This window comes from Conger conger, chromosome 4 (assembly GCF_963514075.1).
Source record: "Conger conger chromosome 4, fConCon1.1, whole genome shotgun sequence".
Lineage (NCBI taxonomy): Eukaryota > Metazoa > Chordata > Actinopteri > Anguilliformes > Congridae > Conger > Conger conger.
Genome location: NC_083763.1, coordinates 25,673,048 through 25,689,066, shown reverse-complemented (window position 1 = coordinate 25,689,066; position 16,019 = coordinate 25,673,048). Strand labels below are relative to the sequence as shown.

The window sequence follows — 16,019 nt, the reverse complement described above, 5'->3', positions numbered from 1 at the left end:
AAAATGACATTGTTTCGCAGTAAAGCCAACCGAGAGCCTATGTTGTTAAACTCCAGACAACGAGCTTTCAAAAAGAGCCTCTTACGCAGCGAAAGCACTTGTCTGAGGCGCGGCGTGTGAGACAGTCCATTTCCTGCTCTGGCGCTCAACGGACTGTCAGAACTGCCACAGGAATTATGTTTCCACCTGTGACATCTCACAGAGGGAGGCAGGGAGCGGTCACCTGCACGCTCTCGCCACGCCAAACGTTTCCTGTGCGGAAAAAGCGCCGGTCGCTTTAATCAGATCCGACCCCACACTCAAACAAAGTGCCGCTGACAGTGTACATCTCCCAGGCCTCTGTCAGTGGAGCTCCGCACTGAACGCTGTGGTCTGCTTTCGGACAAGCCGGTGCTGTGAGGGGTGCCCCCGGTGGTGGAGACGGGTAAATGCCAGGGTGAAAAGGAAGTGTGTCTCAGGCTCTTGGGCTGTGTTCAAAGCGAAGGTGATTACCGCTTCAAAGATGGTGAGATACAGAACAGAACAAAGGGCAGCACAGAAGCCTTGCGTGTGCTTCTGTTGTCCTTAATTCAGGGGGTTCTCAATGCCAAGAGTGCTCTGTAGAGAAGATGGAAATATTGTTGTGTATGGACTTATTTCAATGAAAAAAAGGCATTAAGGAATAAAGATTGCATAAAAAGAGGCTCAGACGTCAGAATGTATGACAAGAGTGCACATACATATGCATACAATTTTGTCTGAACATGCGTACACAGCCATACCTGCCCATTTTCTCTGCACACACTTGCTCACTGACTCAACAGTCCAGAACTCACACACTCACACCATGCGCTCGCTCGCTCACTCACTCACTCACTCACTCACTCACTCACTCACTCACTCACTCACTCACTCACTCACTCACTCACTCACTCACTCACTCACTCACTCACTCACTCACTCACTCACTCACTCACTCACTCACTCACTCACTCACTCACTCACTCACTCACTCACTCACCATGCACTCACACCGGCATGAACGAACACGCAAGCGCACTTGCACGCACGTAGACACACTTAACCTAAATAACACAGATGGAACTGCGTTTTTCCGGGAGTGAGCAGTAGGCTTTGAGTGGTTACTCGTGTGCCAGGTAGAGAGGGCGCACGCTGCCTCAGTGGATGAGTGCTCGGACATACAAAAGTGCTTACTCCCTCTGTCCAGGCACGAGGCCGTCCCTCACACTCTCCCACACATCCACAGAGCAGGCTCCCCGCGCACAGCACCTCACACCCCACGCTCACACCCCACGCTCACACTCCCACACCAATCCGCCGAAAGGTGGGACCGCACCCGCTCCTGAGAATCGCAGCCCTTCGCACTGAAGCCAGCCGCCATATGCTTCCGATTTTTCATCCATAAATATATAGCCCAACTCGCCGTGAATTCTGAAATCTGCAGGCTGGACTGCGCTAATAGTGTTAGCGCTTTGCATGCAGGTGCATTTCAGCCCAGTTCACCACCCGCTCAATTTCTTACTACAGGAGGAGAAGCCAGTCAAGCGGTGTCACATGGCGCCCTATGGCAGTGAGCTCACACGGGCTCTGCCGTTAACCTCTGCCGACGCTCCTGCGACAGACCTCATTCCGATGGTGTCACGCGGGGCTGAAGCATGTGAGGAAGGCAGCTGGAGGTGAACGGGAGGACAGTGCACCACCGAGCTAATCAATGTGAGTGGCAAAGATCAGCGAAAGGGGCAATGGGATGACGTCCTTGGCAGATGTAGCGGGCTGCGGAAATTGGCAGGGAGTCGAGGTGGGTCAGGTGGGACACTGAAGGGGGGGGGGGGGCCAGAGCCATGCCCGGCAGTGCCTCGTCTCGAGTCCTGGAGTCTCAATGAGGACCATCGCTTCCGGGCTTTTCCTAGTTTTCCCAAAATACGATGGCAGTGGACCTCCCTGTGCTTTTTCCACACCAAACAACAAGTGTGGACAAGCACTTCCACACTTCCAAGCAACCCACAGCTGTACATTGAATTAATTGAGGAATTGCTTTAGAACCGTTGAATCTCAGTTTCAACTTTGGCTGGAGGGCAAGAGAAGAGATGGGTGTCTTTCAGATTTCGACAACATTGGTGCTTAGGCGATACTTTAACAAAGATACCTACCGGTGCCAAAATGGTGCCTGAACTGATACCTTCTTTAAAATACAGAGCAAACTACTACATTAAAGGCCACCTTATTTTCAGCAAAGTAATAATTGGTAATTAATGGTTGTATTTATTTCAATTATAACCTTCCACAGATAATTCATAATGCTTTGTTTTTGTCGTTTTGACAGTTTAACTTTAGCTACTGTAGCATGCTACAGGTCCGTCACTGACTGAGTCTACAGAGTGACTGTGAGGTTACCTCGTGAAGTCCAGTGGCACCGAAATAAAGCACCGAAACCTGTGATGCGATTTGCTAAAGAATGTACCGACCGTATGGAAACCTGGTGCAAAATTAGCACCGTGTTTCGGTACCCAACCCTCGGCACGAGTGAAGAAAAACCAGGCACAAAAAAGAGAGAGGCATCCCCTCTATTTGCGTGATGTCGCAGCGCTGCAGCAAAGCGTCCTCTACCATGTTTGCTAAGCGTGTTCAGACCACGGGGGGCGGGGGGATTGAGCTGCGGCCGGCGTTGAGAACCCATCACAGGTGCTACACGCCGTGAAGCCAGGACATGCTCCCCTACGTTCCCATCACATTAAGCCCAGAGAGGCCTTAGCGCAAAAAAAACACTATTTTTGTGAGAGAAACAGGGTACCATGGCAACTAATCTAAAGGTAAATAACAAGCATCCATCATGGCAGACACTTAGGAATTGAAACGGCACAAAGTTTGAAAAAAGAAAAGAGGTTACTCTTGAGTACTGAACAATGCCCACAAAAGAGGAAATACCAGCACCATTCAGAGGATCAGGAGTGACCTTCATTTTTAGTTTAAAAAAATGTATGTGGCTATTATAGATACCGCCTGAATGTTTCATTCTTCCCTATGAAGCTGATTCTTTCAGTGAATTCCTCTCCTTCCTAATTTGACCTCCCAGAGCAGATTCTTCCTAATCTCTCAACATGTTTTGTGAAAATATTTAGAAAAATTTCTCCAGACAACTTATGTTTGGTATTGCAACGGTAGATTGTTTGGATAACCCAAAGCCCGTTTTGGGCTTCAAAAGGTCCTGTTCATTGTTGCTTCCAGGTGGAAGGGCTAAAGGTCAAAGAACACGTGTCAAAGGTCAAGAACAATGCCATCCATTCTCTAGAATGAGAAGAAGCCCTGGGCCTGACTGCATTTCGGTATATGCAGACAATCCTTTTGGGGGAACACCTAAAAAAACAAGCCACATCTATGTTAGCTGCTACAGCACTAACACGCAAGCTGGAAGGCACAGCATCTCAGAAACTAGGTCGCCTTATTAATGCATCTCATCGCAGGCAAAGGTATTACCCAGAAAAAAGCCATTTATCTCACGTTAGCCACGTTAATGTGCTAACGTGGGGGGATAGCTCCCTCGATATGGGAGTGTGCAGGATATGAGCCAAAGAAAATGGTGTTACAAGGTTTCAGCAGAAAAATATGCTGTGCAATTATAAGCATATTATGTACCATGGGTGAGCTACTGTATAAGCCTTTAGGGGAAGAAAAAAAAAAAAAAAAAAAAAACCCATATTGAGGTAATTTTCTGCATATTAAATTATTGTAGTTTGGATTTATTTTTGGGGGGGGGGTTAAATTGTTGTAGCTTGAGTTTTCAGAACCAAACTACAGAAAAAAAGATGAACTTTATTTCCACTGATCCCGATTTTGTGAGAGACTGTGTTCCTGTCTGTATTCGAGTGTGTATGTATGCAGATGCAAGTGTGTATGTGTATTTCCCCCGTAGTTGTATAGTATGTGTGGGATTGTGTGTTAAGCTGCAGAGATATGAATAATTCAGAATAACCTGGGGCTGTTCTACAGAGCACACTCCTGCTCTGCTGAGTGTGTGTGTGTGTGTGTGTGTGTGTGTGTGGGTAAGAATTAATACACATTGTGTCTTTAATCGGCAATGACAAACTTCTGAAACAACACGGACAAAGTGTAGCTCATTCATAATGAATGTGGCAAAGGCACTCTCTAAAGGTGCAGAAAATAGACTATATCTTTTTGACCATAAAATAAGAAATTGATCTCACCGCTCACAAACTGCTTACCTGCTATATACCATCTACAGTACTAAGAGGAAGATACTTTGTTACAGTCAGGAGCAATAGTGTTGCAATAGCACTGACCAATAGCACGCCATGTCTTGTTTTGATATGACCTTGCTTGACCAATCCAGGGAAAGGAAAACAGAATCTGAGTTCTGTCTCCGGGACTAAAAATAGACTGCTGGGAAGATTCTGGAACCCTTCAGCTCCTGTCAAGCTACAAGGCCAGAGTGGATCGCTAAAGCCCTTCCATCGATGAAGGCACATCGAGGAAAAAACAGACAGCTTGCAGCAGTTCGTGGGGTTGATAATGGGCAGGTCTGGTGCTAAAACCATACTCAACAGCACAGCAAGAGACATGGCCGCTTAAAGTAACCGAACCCTGCCGAAAAAACCAGGGTGCTCCCTCAGTCCTGCTCAGCCTTATGTGGGGGACTCCAGGGAGCCTCAGTCAACGTGTGTGCGGTTAGCACTTCTCTGCTCTCTGAATGACACGTTCCCCTCTTCCTCTCCTTCCTACGGGCCAAGAGAGCCTCGCCAAAGTGCACTCTGGGGATTGCGGTCCTCTGCCTCATCCATTTTCCCCGGCGAATAGCACCCGCAATTAAGAGCAGAAGGGAACGGCGAGGGGCTACGCCGCAGCTTGTAAAGGCCGTTAAACGCTGAGGCCTCCACAAAGGGAGATGCCTTTGTGGTGTCCTTCACGCTCGCGAAAGAGCCGTCACGCCGAGATGGCATCTTAAAAGCAAGCAGCGCCATCGTTAATAATTCACAAGAGTCAACAAGAATGTCACCACGCTCGCACGACCCGCGATAAAAGACACGTCCCCGACACGAACCGTGCGAATGTGACATTCACTCCGAAAAGGTATTCCACGCATGTCTTTGAAAGGGAAAACAGGGACCCGACATCGTAAATCGCAGCAGATGCCTGATCTAGAACAGATTTTCGGTTCGCAACACAAGCCCACTGTCCCATCCTTCGACAGACATACGGTGGGCTTTTGACCCTTGCGTGCTAGCGTCGCACCGCACACTGTCGTTACGTGAGCCCCCTTTCCGAACTGCAGCTGGGCGTCAAGTTTTTTTTAGCCGAGGCCGGCGTACTCCCTTCCCAGATTCGTCTTGCAGAGGTGCTGACCTCCCGAAACTGTCAGCGTGTTTCTCGACAGGCAACTTATCAGAGTCGGGCGGGAGCAGGCTACATCCACACTGCGCTTTGCGCCCACACAGCAAACTCCCTTAAATCTGCTGCCCCTCCTCATTATTCAGATTCCTCCGGTAACTGGAGCGTGGCGATCGAGTGAGAGAGTGAGGGAGTTTGGAGTCTTACAGTAGATAAAGGCAGCGGTAGCTCTCCCCACGGAAAGAGGTTCAGACACAGGTGTCCTATCGCGTGACAGGTTAATTCAAGTTTAAATGCAGCTCCTCCAAGCCAAACTGGGGCTGCTACATGGTAGCAGACCTGGGTCAAATACGCGATTGTTTTGGATTCAAATGCTTTTCTGTGCTCGACTGATCTTGGCTGGATCAACTGAGCCGAGCAAGAGGACCAGCAGGTGGGGGATTGTACTTTTTGAGAGTATCTCATGGGTTCCAATCCACCAGAAAAGCTCAGTAAAGCGTAGAAAGGTATTTCAACCAATACAAATACATATTTGACCTGGGATTGTATAGCAGACACCTAGAAAGATGGAGACAAAGAAATATGGACAGAGAGAGGGAGTAAGCACGCGCACTGCCTCAACTTAAAACAGCCACACTTTCATACTTTTAATGCCAACTTCATACTTAAGTGACAACAGAAACAGCCCTGAAGCAGCAAAGTGAAAATAGAGAAAGAGAGTTGAAAAGCAGTTTCCCTCACCACTCATTCTGCTCTGGTATGTCTTGGGCCCAGGAGGGAGGAGCCTCCGCTGGGAAGACCATGTCATCGTGGGAGCTGGAAGACGATTGGTCGGACAGACGCACAGGGAGAACAGGTGGCCTGTCATCCTCGATGATGACGGTGTCATCTTGGGGCATGTTCACAGTGGGGGACAGCTGGTAGTTACCTGTGTGGAGACAGACACAAGTCAAGGACACGCCTCTCAACAGTCCTGCATATACTGTACACACACATAAACAAAGCATGGACACACACAAGGGTCAAAACAAGAGGAGAGTATGAGTGTAAATAATACTCTTTGGGATTATATGGATAAGTTTTTAAGGACCAGCGTTTTTAAGGACCAGCAGTACATTTTCAATATGCATCGTACACCTCAAGCTTTGTTTCTTGACCAAAATGTGAATACAAATGAGTTGCCTCTGCAGGGCGGCAGGGCTTGCTCTCCATGAAAGGGTTTGTGAGGACCTAGAGTCTCTGCTAGTTTGTATTGAGAGGAGCCGGTTCGGAGGTAGTTTGGACATCTGATAATGATGTCCCTTGGGCACCTCATTTTCTGTTGTTTAACTTTTTCCAAACTTTTGTTTTAGTCTAAAAATGAAGTTATTCCTAATACATAGGCCAATGTCATTTGCTGTTTTAGAAAGAAAGAAATTACTAAAACATACCCGGGTTCTCCCCAGGGGCTCAAAGTAATGTTCAATTTCATTTTTGTAGAACAGATAATAAAAAGAACTACAAAAAGAAAGATGTATGAACATAAACTCCAAAAGAAAATAAATATTAAAAGTGAAAGATCTCTCTCTTCAAGGTATATGACTTAATATAAACAGTTGGAACTATAGAAGTAAGAAATAAGAAATATTATGAAATATGTGAAAACAACATACAGGTGATACAGGCTACTATTTTCGTTACACAGACACTACAGTCCTTGGGGAGAACCCTGCATATATTCACATTGACTGTATGTTTCCGTATTTAATAAGCTTTTTCTTGAACTGCATTTTAAAAACAAATTACTAATGGTTCAAATTGTCTCAAACCAACATCAGGTTTCCTGACATTTCTCAAAACCCATGTTTTTAACAAAGTGCGTAACGTACTTTCGGGGACTCTTGAAAAAGGTCCAGTACATACAAAAACCAAAGACACACTTACAATTTATTACAAATATTGTTAAAAATTCCTTCAAAAAGGGAAGAAATTTCCAGAACTTTACATCCTTAGAGGAGACCTTGGGGAAGAGCCTGGAGGGATTACCTCACTGCCGGCCCGGGAAGAGCTCCCTCAGATGGAACTGGAGGAACTATCTGGGGAAAGCCACATCTGGGCTGCACTGCATGCCCTGTTGCCACAGCGACTAACTTGGGCCAAGCGGTATAAGAAAATGGATGGATGGACAGATGGGATGGATATAAACATATATATATATATATATATATATATATATATATATATATATATACACATTTTTCATCAAATGCGTACAATATTCTTCCTCAAAAAGAATACAAATAATAATAATTAGATAAGATAAGAAATTCATCTGTGGTACTCACAAATAAAGTGTGATGCGGAAAATTTATTTTGGAAACAAGAAAACAAGCAACAAACAAATAAATGACACCTAACATCATATAATACTTTTTAAAAATAAAATTTTGCCAGAAAAAAACAACATTTTAACAGCAAATATACACTTTTGTGTAAACACATGTAATTACAGTCGATATAGGTCCCCATGAAGCAAAGACCTTTCTTCCTGAAGACATTCTGAAGTTGTCACAGTATATAATTCTCATGAAGGTGTTCTCTTATGAAACTCTAAAAGACCACATTTAATGTGCGCAAAGCGCAAATTTATGATTTGAGTATAGCTTCACATATTTTACTGTCACCTTCAAAGCTGTGTAAGCATTTTGAGACTGTATGAAATACGAGGCCGGCCCATCATCTAAACAAGGTGGCTGAAGGATCCAATTGTCATTTAATTTTTGGAGTCAACCTGATACCTTCTGCCTCATCAAATCAGAATTGAGTGCAGTAAATAAATAACTATTGATTCACTTTTTTACGAATACATATTCTGTCACTTCCCATAGCCCTCGCTCTCTCTCACTCCCTCTGTCTCACACACATGCACGTTCACAGAAAAACTACAAATAATAAAATAACAAACAAAGCACATGCTTACAATTAGCATAGCTCCATCCAAACTAAAATAAATGACTCGACTGCCTGAACACACAGCTAAATGTAAAGTTGTTGCAATTACAGAAGTATATCTAGCAGATTAACATTAAGTGTATGTAACTGGTACCAGATGAACAACTCTTTACCCAAGTCCGCTCCCAGCAAGAATCTAAAATGGATGCCGTTTCATTTTGCCTCATCCAATAAAAAACATAATAATGGAATAGTCATGAGTTTAAATTCCTGGCATTATGTGCTGTAGACTTCTTGCAGAGAATGTCTGTGAAGAAGCTCTTGTATACAGCAGATGTATTTATGAAACCTAATGGCCTAGCATAATGACAGATAACCCGTTTCTGTTATCAATTTGCTTGGACTGCAAAGGAAGGAGAGAGACACTCAAGCAGATGAGAAGCACTGTCAGCACAGCAGTCTCATTTCCACATTGTTATGTATTTCACAGTACTTTACCTATAGATATATTTACACAAGGCTAGGAAATTGAAACGGTTTCAACATCGGACCTCAGGGTAGTTGTTAGGCAGGTTTACCTCAAATGTTCCAGAAAAACCCCCAAGATAAAAACCACTCTGGGAACTGTAAATAATATCCCAGATAACGGCTTCTTTCTGCCAAATGAACAGAACCTCCCTCCATATGTCTGTGATTGAGGGGATGCACTCCGAGTTGGCGGCTGAGACCACCATTTTAGGCCCTGGCTCCACGCTTCTATCAAACATACGCCCCGGCACGGCGGCCAAGTCACGCAATCGAAGAATCTAGTCCTATTTCTCACCTTGCAAACCCGGCACGGCACGGCTAATTCAATCATGTTTGCAATTTGGGCCGAGGAGTTTAGGCCGTGTGCGCAGAGACGGGAAGTTAGTTAGACTTAACGCCGACTAATCAAATTCAGCGTGGAATTAATGCCAGAGTGATTAACACTTTACAGTGCCGGTCGTTTATTCTTATTTTTTTCCATTTTGCATTTGAAGCAAAAAAATACAAATAAAACGATTATGTATGCTTTATGTCCATTATTGTAACAGAAGGAGGAGTGCTTTAGGGCAAAAGGAGAAAAGGTACACTTATGAGCAGATGCACATTTTCGTTGTGAAAATTTGATTAAATCCTGATAAGAACGTGAACCGAATGACCGTGTGGTTTTATGATGATGCGCCGTATGTTATTGTGCTCAACATTAGAAAAGATAATTATAGCAGAAAAAAAATCTGATTTGTTCTCGTTAAGACCTTCTGTAGCCATTAGCAACCACCGCATATTGGAAACAATAAGAGTTTATGGCCCATTACAACAGTGAGCAGATACACAGCAACACTTAAAACTACTGTTTGGCTGTATTCTTCCCTTCTTTTCCTTCTTCCACCCGTACTGAATAAAATCTGAAAAGATCTTTAATTGACATATGAACAATACTTGAAGAATGAGATTTCAGTAATACGCAACACCCTGAGTAGCTTTGGGTTAAAATCAGAATAAACCAGTCCAGATGTTTATCACCTATAGAAAACAGCAAAAACCTTTTTTCTGAGGATGAACGGATTCCCTTTGCACATCCAGGGATGTCTGAATGTACAATTTACCACCAATGTTTTCTTTGGCAAATATAATATTGTAATGTATTGTATTGTCAAAAATAGTAAGTATTAAAGAAGCATAGATTTTAAATGCAGCAAAACAGGTAGCCCGGAGCATGGAAATAAGAGGCTTATCTTACGTAAGATAACCACCACCTATCATCGCATGTTCACAAAGACATGCGCGCTGTATCTAATGTCAGTGTAAAAAATATATATCGGTTCATCTTTCAAATAAATCCCACTGGTCTGGCAGTCTTTGAACTCTTGATTACTTTATGCCAAAAAATATTTTTTTCTTCCCCAAGGCAATGCAAGCAGGATTTTAATCATTTGCATATCTAATCTTTGACGACAGGATTGGGTTTTCATGAAATTGCTCGATTGGATGCTTTCATTGAATTGTGAGTCTCTGCAGAAAAAAGTGGTGTCAGTGTTCTTATTTCATCTTTCACACGTTACCCGGCCCTTTTTCCTGGGGCTTGAAATCTTACGGCGGTTCAACCCAACAAAATAACACAAGTCATACAAAATGATATCTCTTAAATGAGTTCTTTCATGTCCTGATTAATTATCTGACAATGAGCACTGCTTAGCACGTTCCCTTCACTTGCTGGGTTTTAATAAAAACATTGCCGTCGCGTTGCATCATCAAACGCAAGATGTGGCCCACAGCTGTATAAGTGTTAGGCTGAGATCACACAGCCCTTGTGGTCTGAACGGTTGACACAGTATGCCCTAATTTAACAAACTGAAATGTAAAACTCAAATATATTGCTAAAGCATTACTGTAACTTGACCGTTTAACCATTTCCATATGTGGTAGACGTGGATATAATAACTTCTAAAAACAAATACGTGTGTGGTGCTTTTATTGTGTGATGGAACAAGGTTCATATGAGAGCGCATTTCAATTCATGTACCGAGGCGCAAGTGTATGTGTGCAGTGCGCGCGCGTGTGTGCATGTGTGTGTAGGTATGTACAAATTCATTATTGAATGAGAATACTTTTGAACATTTAAGTCATGATACAAAAAAGCTACATCTTGGCAGTTGTGTTTTCTTTAATATGTCTTCCAGAACGTTCTCGTCCCCCACTTAATAACTAAGGCACAGAATGTTTCATTAAGTCTTTTTCCCATGAAAAATGTCACGCCCATTATAATGGATACTTCATCATAGTTTAAAATTAAGACTCAACTCTACATGACCTATTTGGGGGAAAAGATTCATAATTATTGTTTTTTCTTTTGTAACAGCTGCATATTTTGCTCTTCTGGTTCAAGCTCCTTCAAGACCTTCTTGACACAACTGCTGACTACTGGAGATGAAAAGAGTTTAATAGCATTCGTTGCGTTGCGCTAAATGGCACGCGGACAGGTACTGCTGGAGATTCAGAGTTTTTTAAAGGTGAGAATAATTAGGAGAAAAACGCAGCGTTGGCATTCTTCATCTCCGACGTGGGCCGTGCAAAATTATCACGGGAGGTAAATCACGTTTACCCACCTGTGGAAGGGATTGTGAAAAATGAACAGGGTGCAGACAAAGAAGATTATGAAGAAGGACGAGTAGGAGGAATACAGGATTGCGGAGGTAAATGATGGACAATAAGAATGAGAAGAGGGTGGTCGCTATGAAATGATAATAATAATAACTTGCTATTTAGCTCACGGTTTATCCAAAGAGACTTTGGACAAACCCTAAGGACAATCCCCCCCCTGGAGAAATGCGGGGTTGAAGGACCTTGCTCAAGGGCCCAACAGCTGTGTAGATCTCATCGTGGCAACACCGGGGCTCAAACCACCAATCTTCCGGGGCCCAGTCATGTACCTTCGCCACTATGCTACAGATGCTGCCCCAATTCAGGGAGTGTGAAGAAGCCGGGGGACAAAAGGAGGAGTGATTTAACTGGAGAGCGTGCGCTTCCTTTGAAGCGATAAGAATGGTATGAGGCTGGATTGTCGTGGTTCTGAGGTTCTGGTGCAGCGGCGTACTGCACCTGCGGGGCCGGCTCTGATTGATACGACGGGTAGCGGATCCCGCGCATCGAAGCGGCGCTCTCGCTGTAGGAGGGGCTCGCGGCTGAACAATCTTTCCGGCGCCTTCCGCGCCACTCGTCCATATCCATTACGCGGACCATCACCAGACCGCGATTGGAAGGCAACGAGGAAACCGGTTAGGCGAAAGGAGACATCGCTGTTTACCGTCGAGGTTAATCGCTCTTATTGGCATCAACACGGCTGTTAATAAAACACGACGAGTACGGATCCCTCCAAGGGACAAAAGAGAGCAAACTGATGCTGTCAGGACTCCAGTGCTCTCCCCGGCTTTCAGACTTAAGTAACTGAGCCCTGAGAACATGATTTTGATGGGAATCTCATGAAGTCAGGCTTAGTTTGACAGGACACCGTTTAAAATGAGACAATATTGACCTCTGAGTCAATATTATGCTTAGTGTGGTAAATGAAAGAAAAGCACTTGGCAAGGCTAGCACAGTCGGAATAATGGTCTAAAAAGCCCTGTGCTTCTGAGAAAACAAGCTAAATGCAGCATGCTTTTGTTTTGGGAATCGTGCAATAGATACTGCAATATCTTCATTTAAAAAAATACGAAGTCATTCGTTCATCTCGTGGGAATTCGACCGAGTTCAGATCGGGATAAATTCTCATAATTTATTTCTCTGTGATGCCTAATGCTTCCCAGATGCGGGTCCTTCAAAGGAGCCGTTCGTGTTAGCAGTCTGTCCCGTTGCCTCATTTGTTGCCTGAACTGACAGCAGAGCTTTATTCCATGTTCTGTATGTCTTCCAAGAGCTCTCCCTTAAGAGTCAATAAAATGCGCAAAGCAACATTAAAGGCAAATCCAATTCAATCAAACCTAAAGCTCGGCCAATTGTTCGTAAGAACTGGAAATTCAAGAAAGCAGAATAGGTGTGGTCTGAAAAATGGATTTATCAAGGAGGAAGTGCGGTTCTGAGAAAATTCCACATTTCCATTTCCAGCTTTTACAATAAATGATAAATTAATAAATGATAACTTGAAGCTACTCAAGGAAGTCAAAATGTTGGCATGTAGGACATATTTGAAAATATAAATAAATAAAATAAACACTGATAAGGAAAATGTGAAAAGCAATTTCATACCATTCAAATACTTCATACCTACAAAATGTTTGGTGGATATTTTGTCTTGTATATTTCGATTATTTTATTGACTTCACGATTTATCCTCATGGTGTGATATCTCACCTATCCAATTAAGATGAAAACATTTAACTGGATTTGACCAATACAGACAGGTAGCTTCACAAACCGCTTGACCAGTTAGACACAAAGCAAGGTGCCAATCACTTTGTGAAAATGAATCGTCATTGGCTAAAACATCTGAGTAATCTATCCATACCGTGAAGGAGCATACTGTAAATATTGTTATACGTATACATGCGGCAGATTAATCAGGAGAGGCTGTTTTGGCCTGATTGAATTGCGCCTGGCCTTAAAGAGACTAAGTGCATTTGATTGATTCCCGCTGCCCTTTCGGTCCTCCTTAAACAAATAACCTTTGCGAAGGAGCAGCCCCTGCCTGAAGTGGAGTTTTTCCTCTGGTGCAGAACTTCAAATCTATTTTTACTCTTTTCTTTTTTTGGTTTTAGATTTTTTTTGGTTCAGGGACTCGCCGAAAGTCCTTGTTTTAACCTTCTCCGGGAATCGATGAGAGCGCAGGACGGTTTAATGAGTTCTGAAAGCGGTGGGAGGATGCGATGGCGTGACAAACAGACAGGGCGAAGCGGCTGCAGCCCCGTCGCTTTCGAGGAGCCGGGAGTCCGCAGGTGCGCGGATCGAGCTCGGCTCAGCTCCCCGGAGCCCCGGAGCCATCGAGACACTCCGGCGTACTGAGAAATAGATGGAGCCGAGCTCCGAGCGGACTAATCCTCTTTGAACTGGAAGAAGAAGGAGCGCAGCGGAACTCACACCGCATGGATTCATTTCCCCGAGGCTAAAGGTGCCCAAACCTCACAACCGCCCCGCTACCCACCCCCCCCAATTCCCAGAGACCGGGGTAAAAGGTCACCCCTTTTTCCGTTGTTTCCTTTTCCGAAAGCGGCTTTATCCGAAAAAAGCACAAAAAAACCCTCCTTCTTTGAGGATTATCGATCGGGCCAGTGAGACGCGTGCGGAGGAGAATGGAGAATGTCAGTTTTACACGCAGTGTGTGTCGCAGCAGGCAGCCGCCGACAGCACGTTCTGTTGATAGCTGATATTACCCAGAGCAGAAAGCCCTTTCTGATGCCCGCCGCCATAAAAACCACACCTCCCCGATCAATCCCCATCTTTCTGATTGATTAGACCATTTCGCAGCCATATCTGTTTTCAATCCCAGAATGCAGGCTCTGCTGATTTTTAAAAACAAAGGACTCGGGGGTAAAATTAGTCCAATATGTCGCGCGACTTACACCTTCTCTTGGAAACAAAGAAACAGCGAGCGAGATTCGAGGGCTTTTTTTCTTTCCCGAATATTTGGATCCGTTTCCCTGGGTCGGGCACGGTCGCAAAGGCCATGGACACAGCAGTGGGGCATTGTGGGATACGCTCAGGAAAGTTTAAGATGCCTAGCAGGGCACGAGTCAGCTGAAAACACCTATACCGTACGTTTAGACAAAGAATGGCCAGGGATGACTACTGGTGAGATCCATTTCAAACGCCATTGATCCGCTCACTGTAACCACTTCTCCTACGCTTGTGGCTTTCAAAGAAGCTGAATTTTTGGCGGTATACAGAGCTGGCAGGAACACTATGCCGCAGTCACAGAGTAGAGAGCCGGAGAGCTGAACCATTCAGGACTGCTGACACCCCCGACTCAAGCTGTGTTAGTTCCTAGGCTCCTTTGTAAAACGCATCGAAGGAGGTACTGTTAAGGTAGCTTTATAAAGGTTTGCACAGCAAACAACAGGCCAATTCGGCATTCCCCCTGACATTATATATCTACCTAAAGGTTGCCCGTCTGAGGGGTTAGCCAATTTAAATCAGGCCATATTGTCTCCGTGATATCTGTGTCTGCAGTATTTAGCCTTTAAATGTCATGCGGTCATCGTGTCATTTAAACCCACAGTGACCTTTTCACGTGGGTTCAAGTGAAAAAACGTGCTAACGCGCTAACGTGCTTCTGCACCGGTGCCGGGTTATAACATGACAGAAAGCCGAAGGAGGAAAGTAGCTCTCAGCATCTACGCTGACACCTGTTCTTTTTCCACTACCACCGGCGCATCACCAATACCGACAGGCACACCAAGCGCAGTTTCGGCAGAAAGCAACTGGAAAAAAATGTAATGTGTATCTGCTCAATGTTCCTATCGACGGAGCAGAATGCATTTACTCTGGCTGATCAATTTCTCGATTTATGGAGAAACAAAAAAAAAAAAAGAAGTGTAACATAAATCATAATATTTTTTTGGCTTGCAGACAAATCTCTTGCTAGAGGTGTGTACCTATACAAGGCATGGACAGGGACATATTCAGTTTTTGTTTTGTTTGATTCAAGATTTGTCGCTATTCCTGCTACATTACATCCACTCTGACTTGTTTAGATTAAATTAAATACACTGTGATAAAGCCTTTGTTCTTGTGCTGTCACCAAAGCTCAGTCCAGTTGGTCCACCTGCTAAATGCTCTGTCAACGGATACCAAGTATTCCTTGGCAAAAACAAACATTTAGAATGATAAACAACGTCCAAAGAGACCTGTTCTCGTCAAGGATAACGAGAACACCTCTCTTTCGTATGTTCAAACATCTGTAAAGCCACTAACCGAACATGATTTAAATCATGGGTTCAACAGTTTATCGGTTCATCTTCCCATGTCCACCTGCTACACAATTCTACCAAAGTGAAGCTGTCACAAGGCTTTCGCTGCTTACATCAGTGTGAGAATATTTTTCCTTCTATTCCCCCCCCCCTATGTGTCGCCTTCAGCCTCGGGGGAAATCAACTCAACCAAATCAACCTCCACCTCCACGAGAAGGCATGAGGGTTTCTGCCATTTATGGACATGATAAACATCGTGACACGGCCGGCCGTGAAAAGAGCTCGGCTCAGCGGGTAATAGAGGGGGTCAAACGCCAAGGA

At 44.3% G+C, this 16,019-nt stretch overlaps 1 protein-coding gene across 3 annotated transcripts in view; it reads right to left on the bottom strand.

Annotated features, from left to right (window-relative positions):
• The window catches only part of pard3aa (par-3 family cell polarity regulator alpha, a), a 390,604-nt gene that overhangs the window by 139,973 nt on the left and 234,612 nt on the right, over positions 1-16,019 (bottom strand). For all 3 annotated transcript variants that reach the window (XM_061238372.1, XM_061238374.1, XM_061238373.1), the window contains one exon: positions 6,085-6,271. In XM_061238372.1, the coding sequence (XP_061094356.1) occupies positions 6,085-6,271 (187 nt within the window). The remainder of the gene's footprint in view (positions 1-6,084; positions 6,272-16,019) is intronic.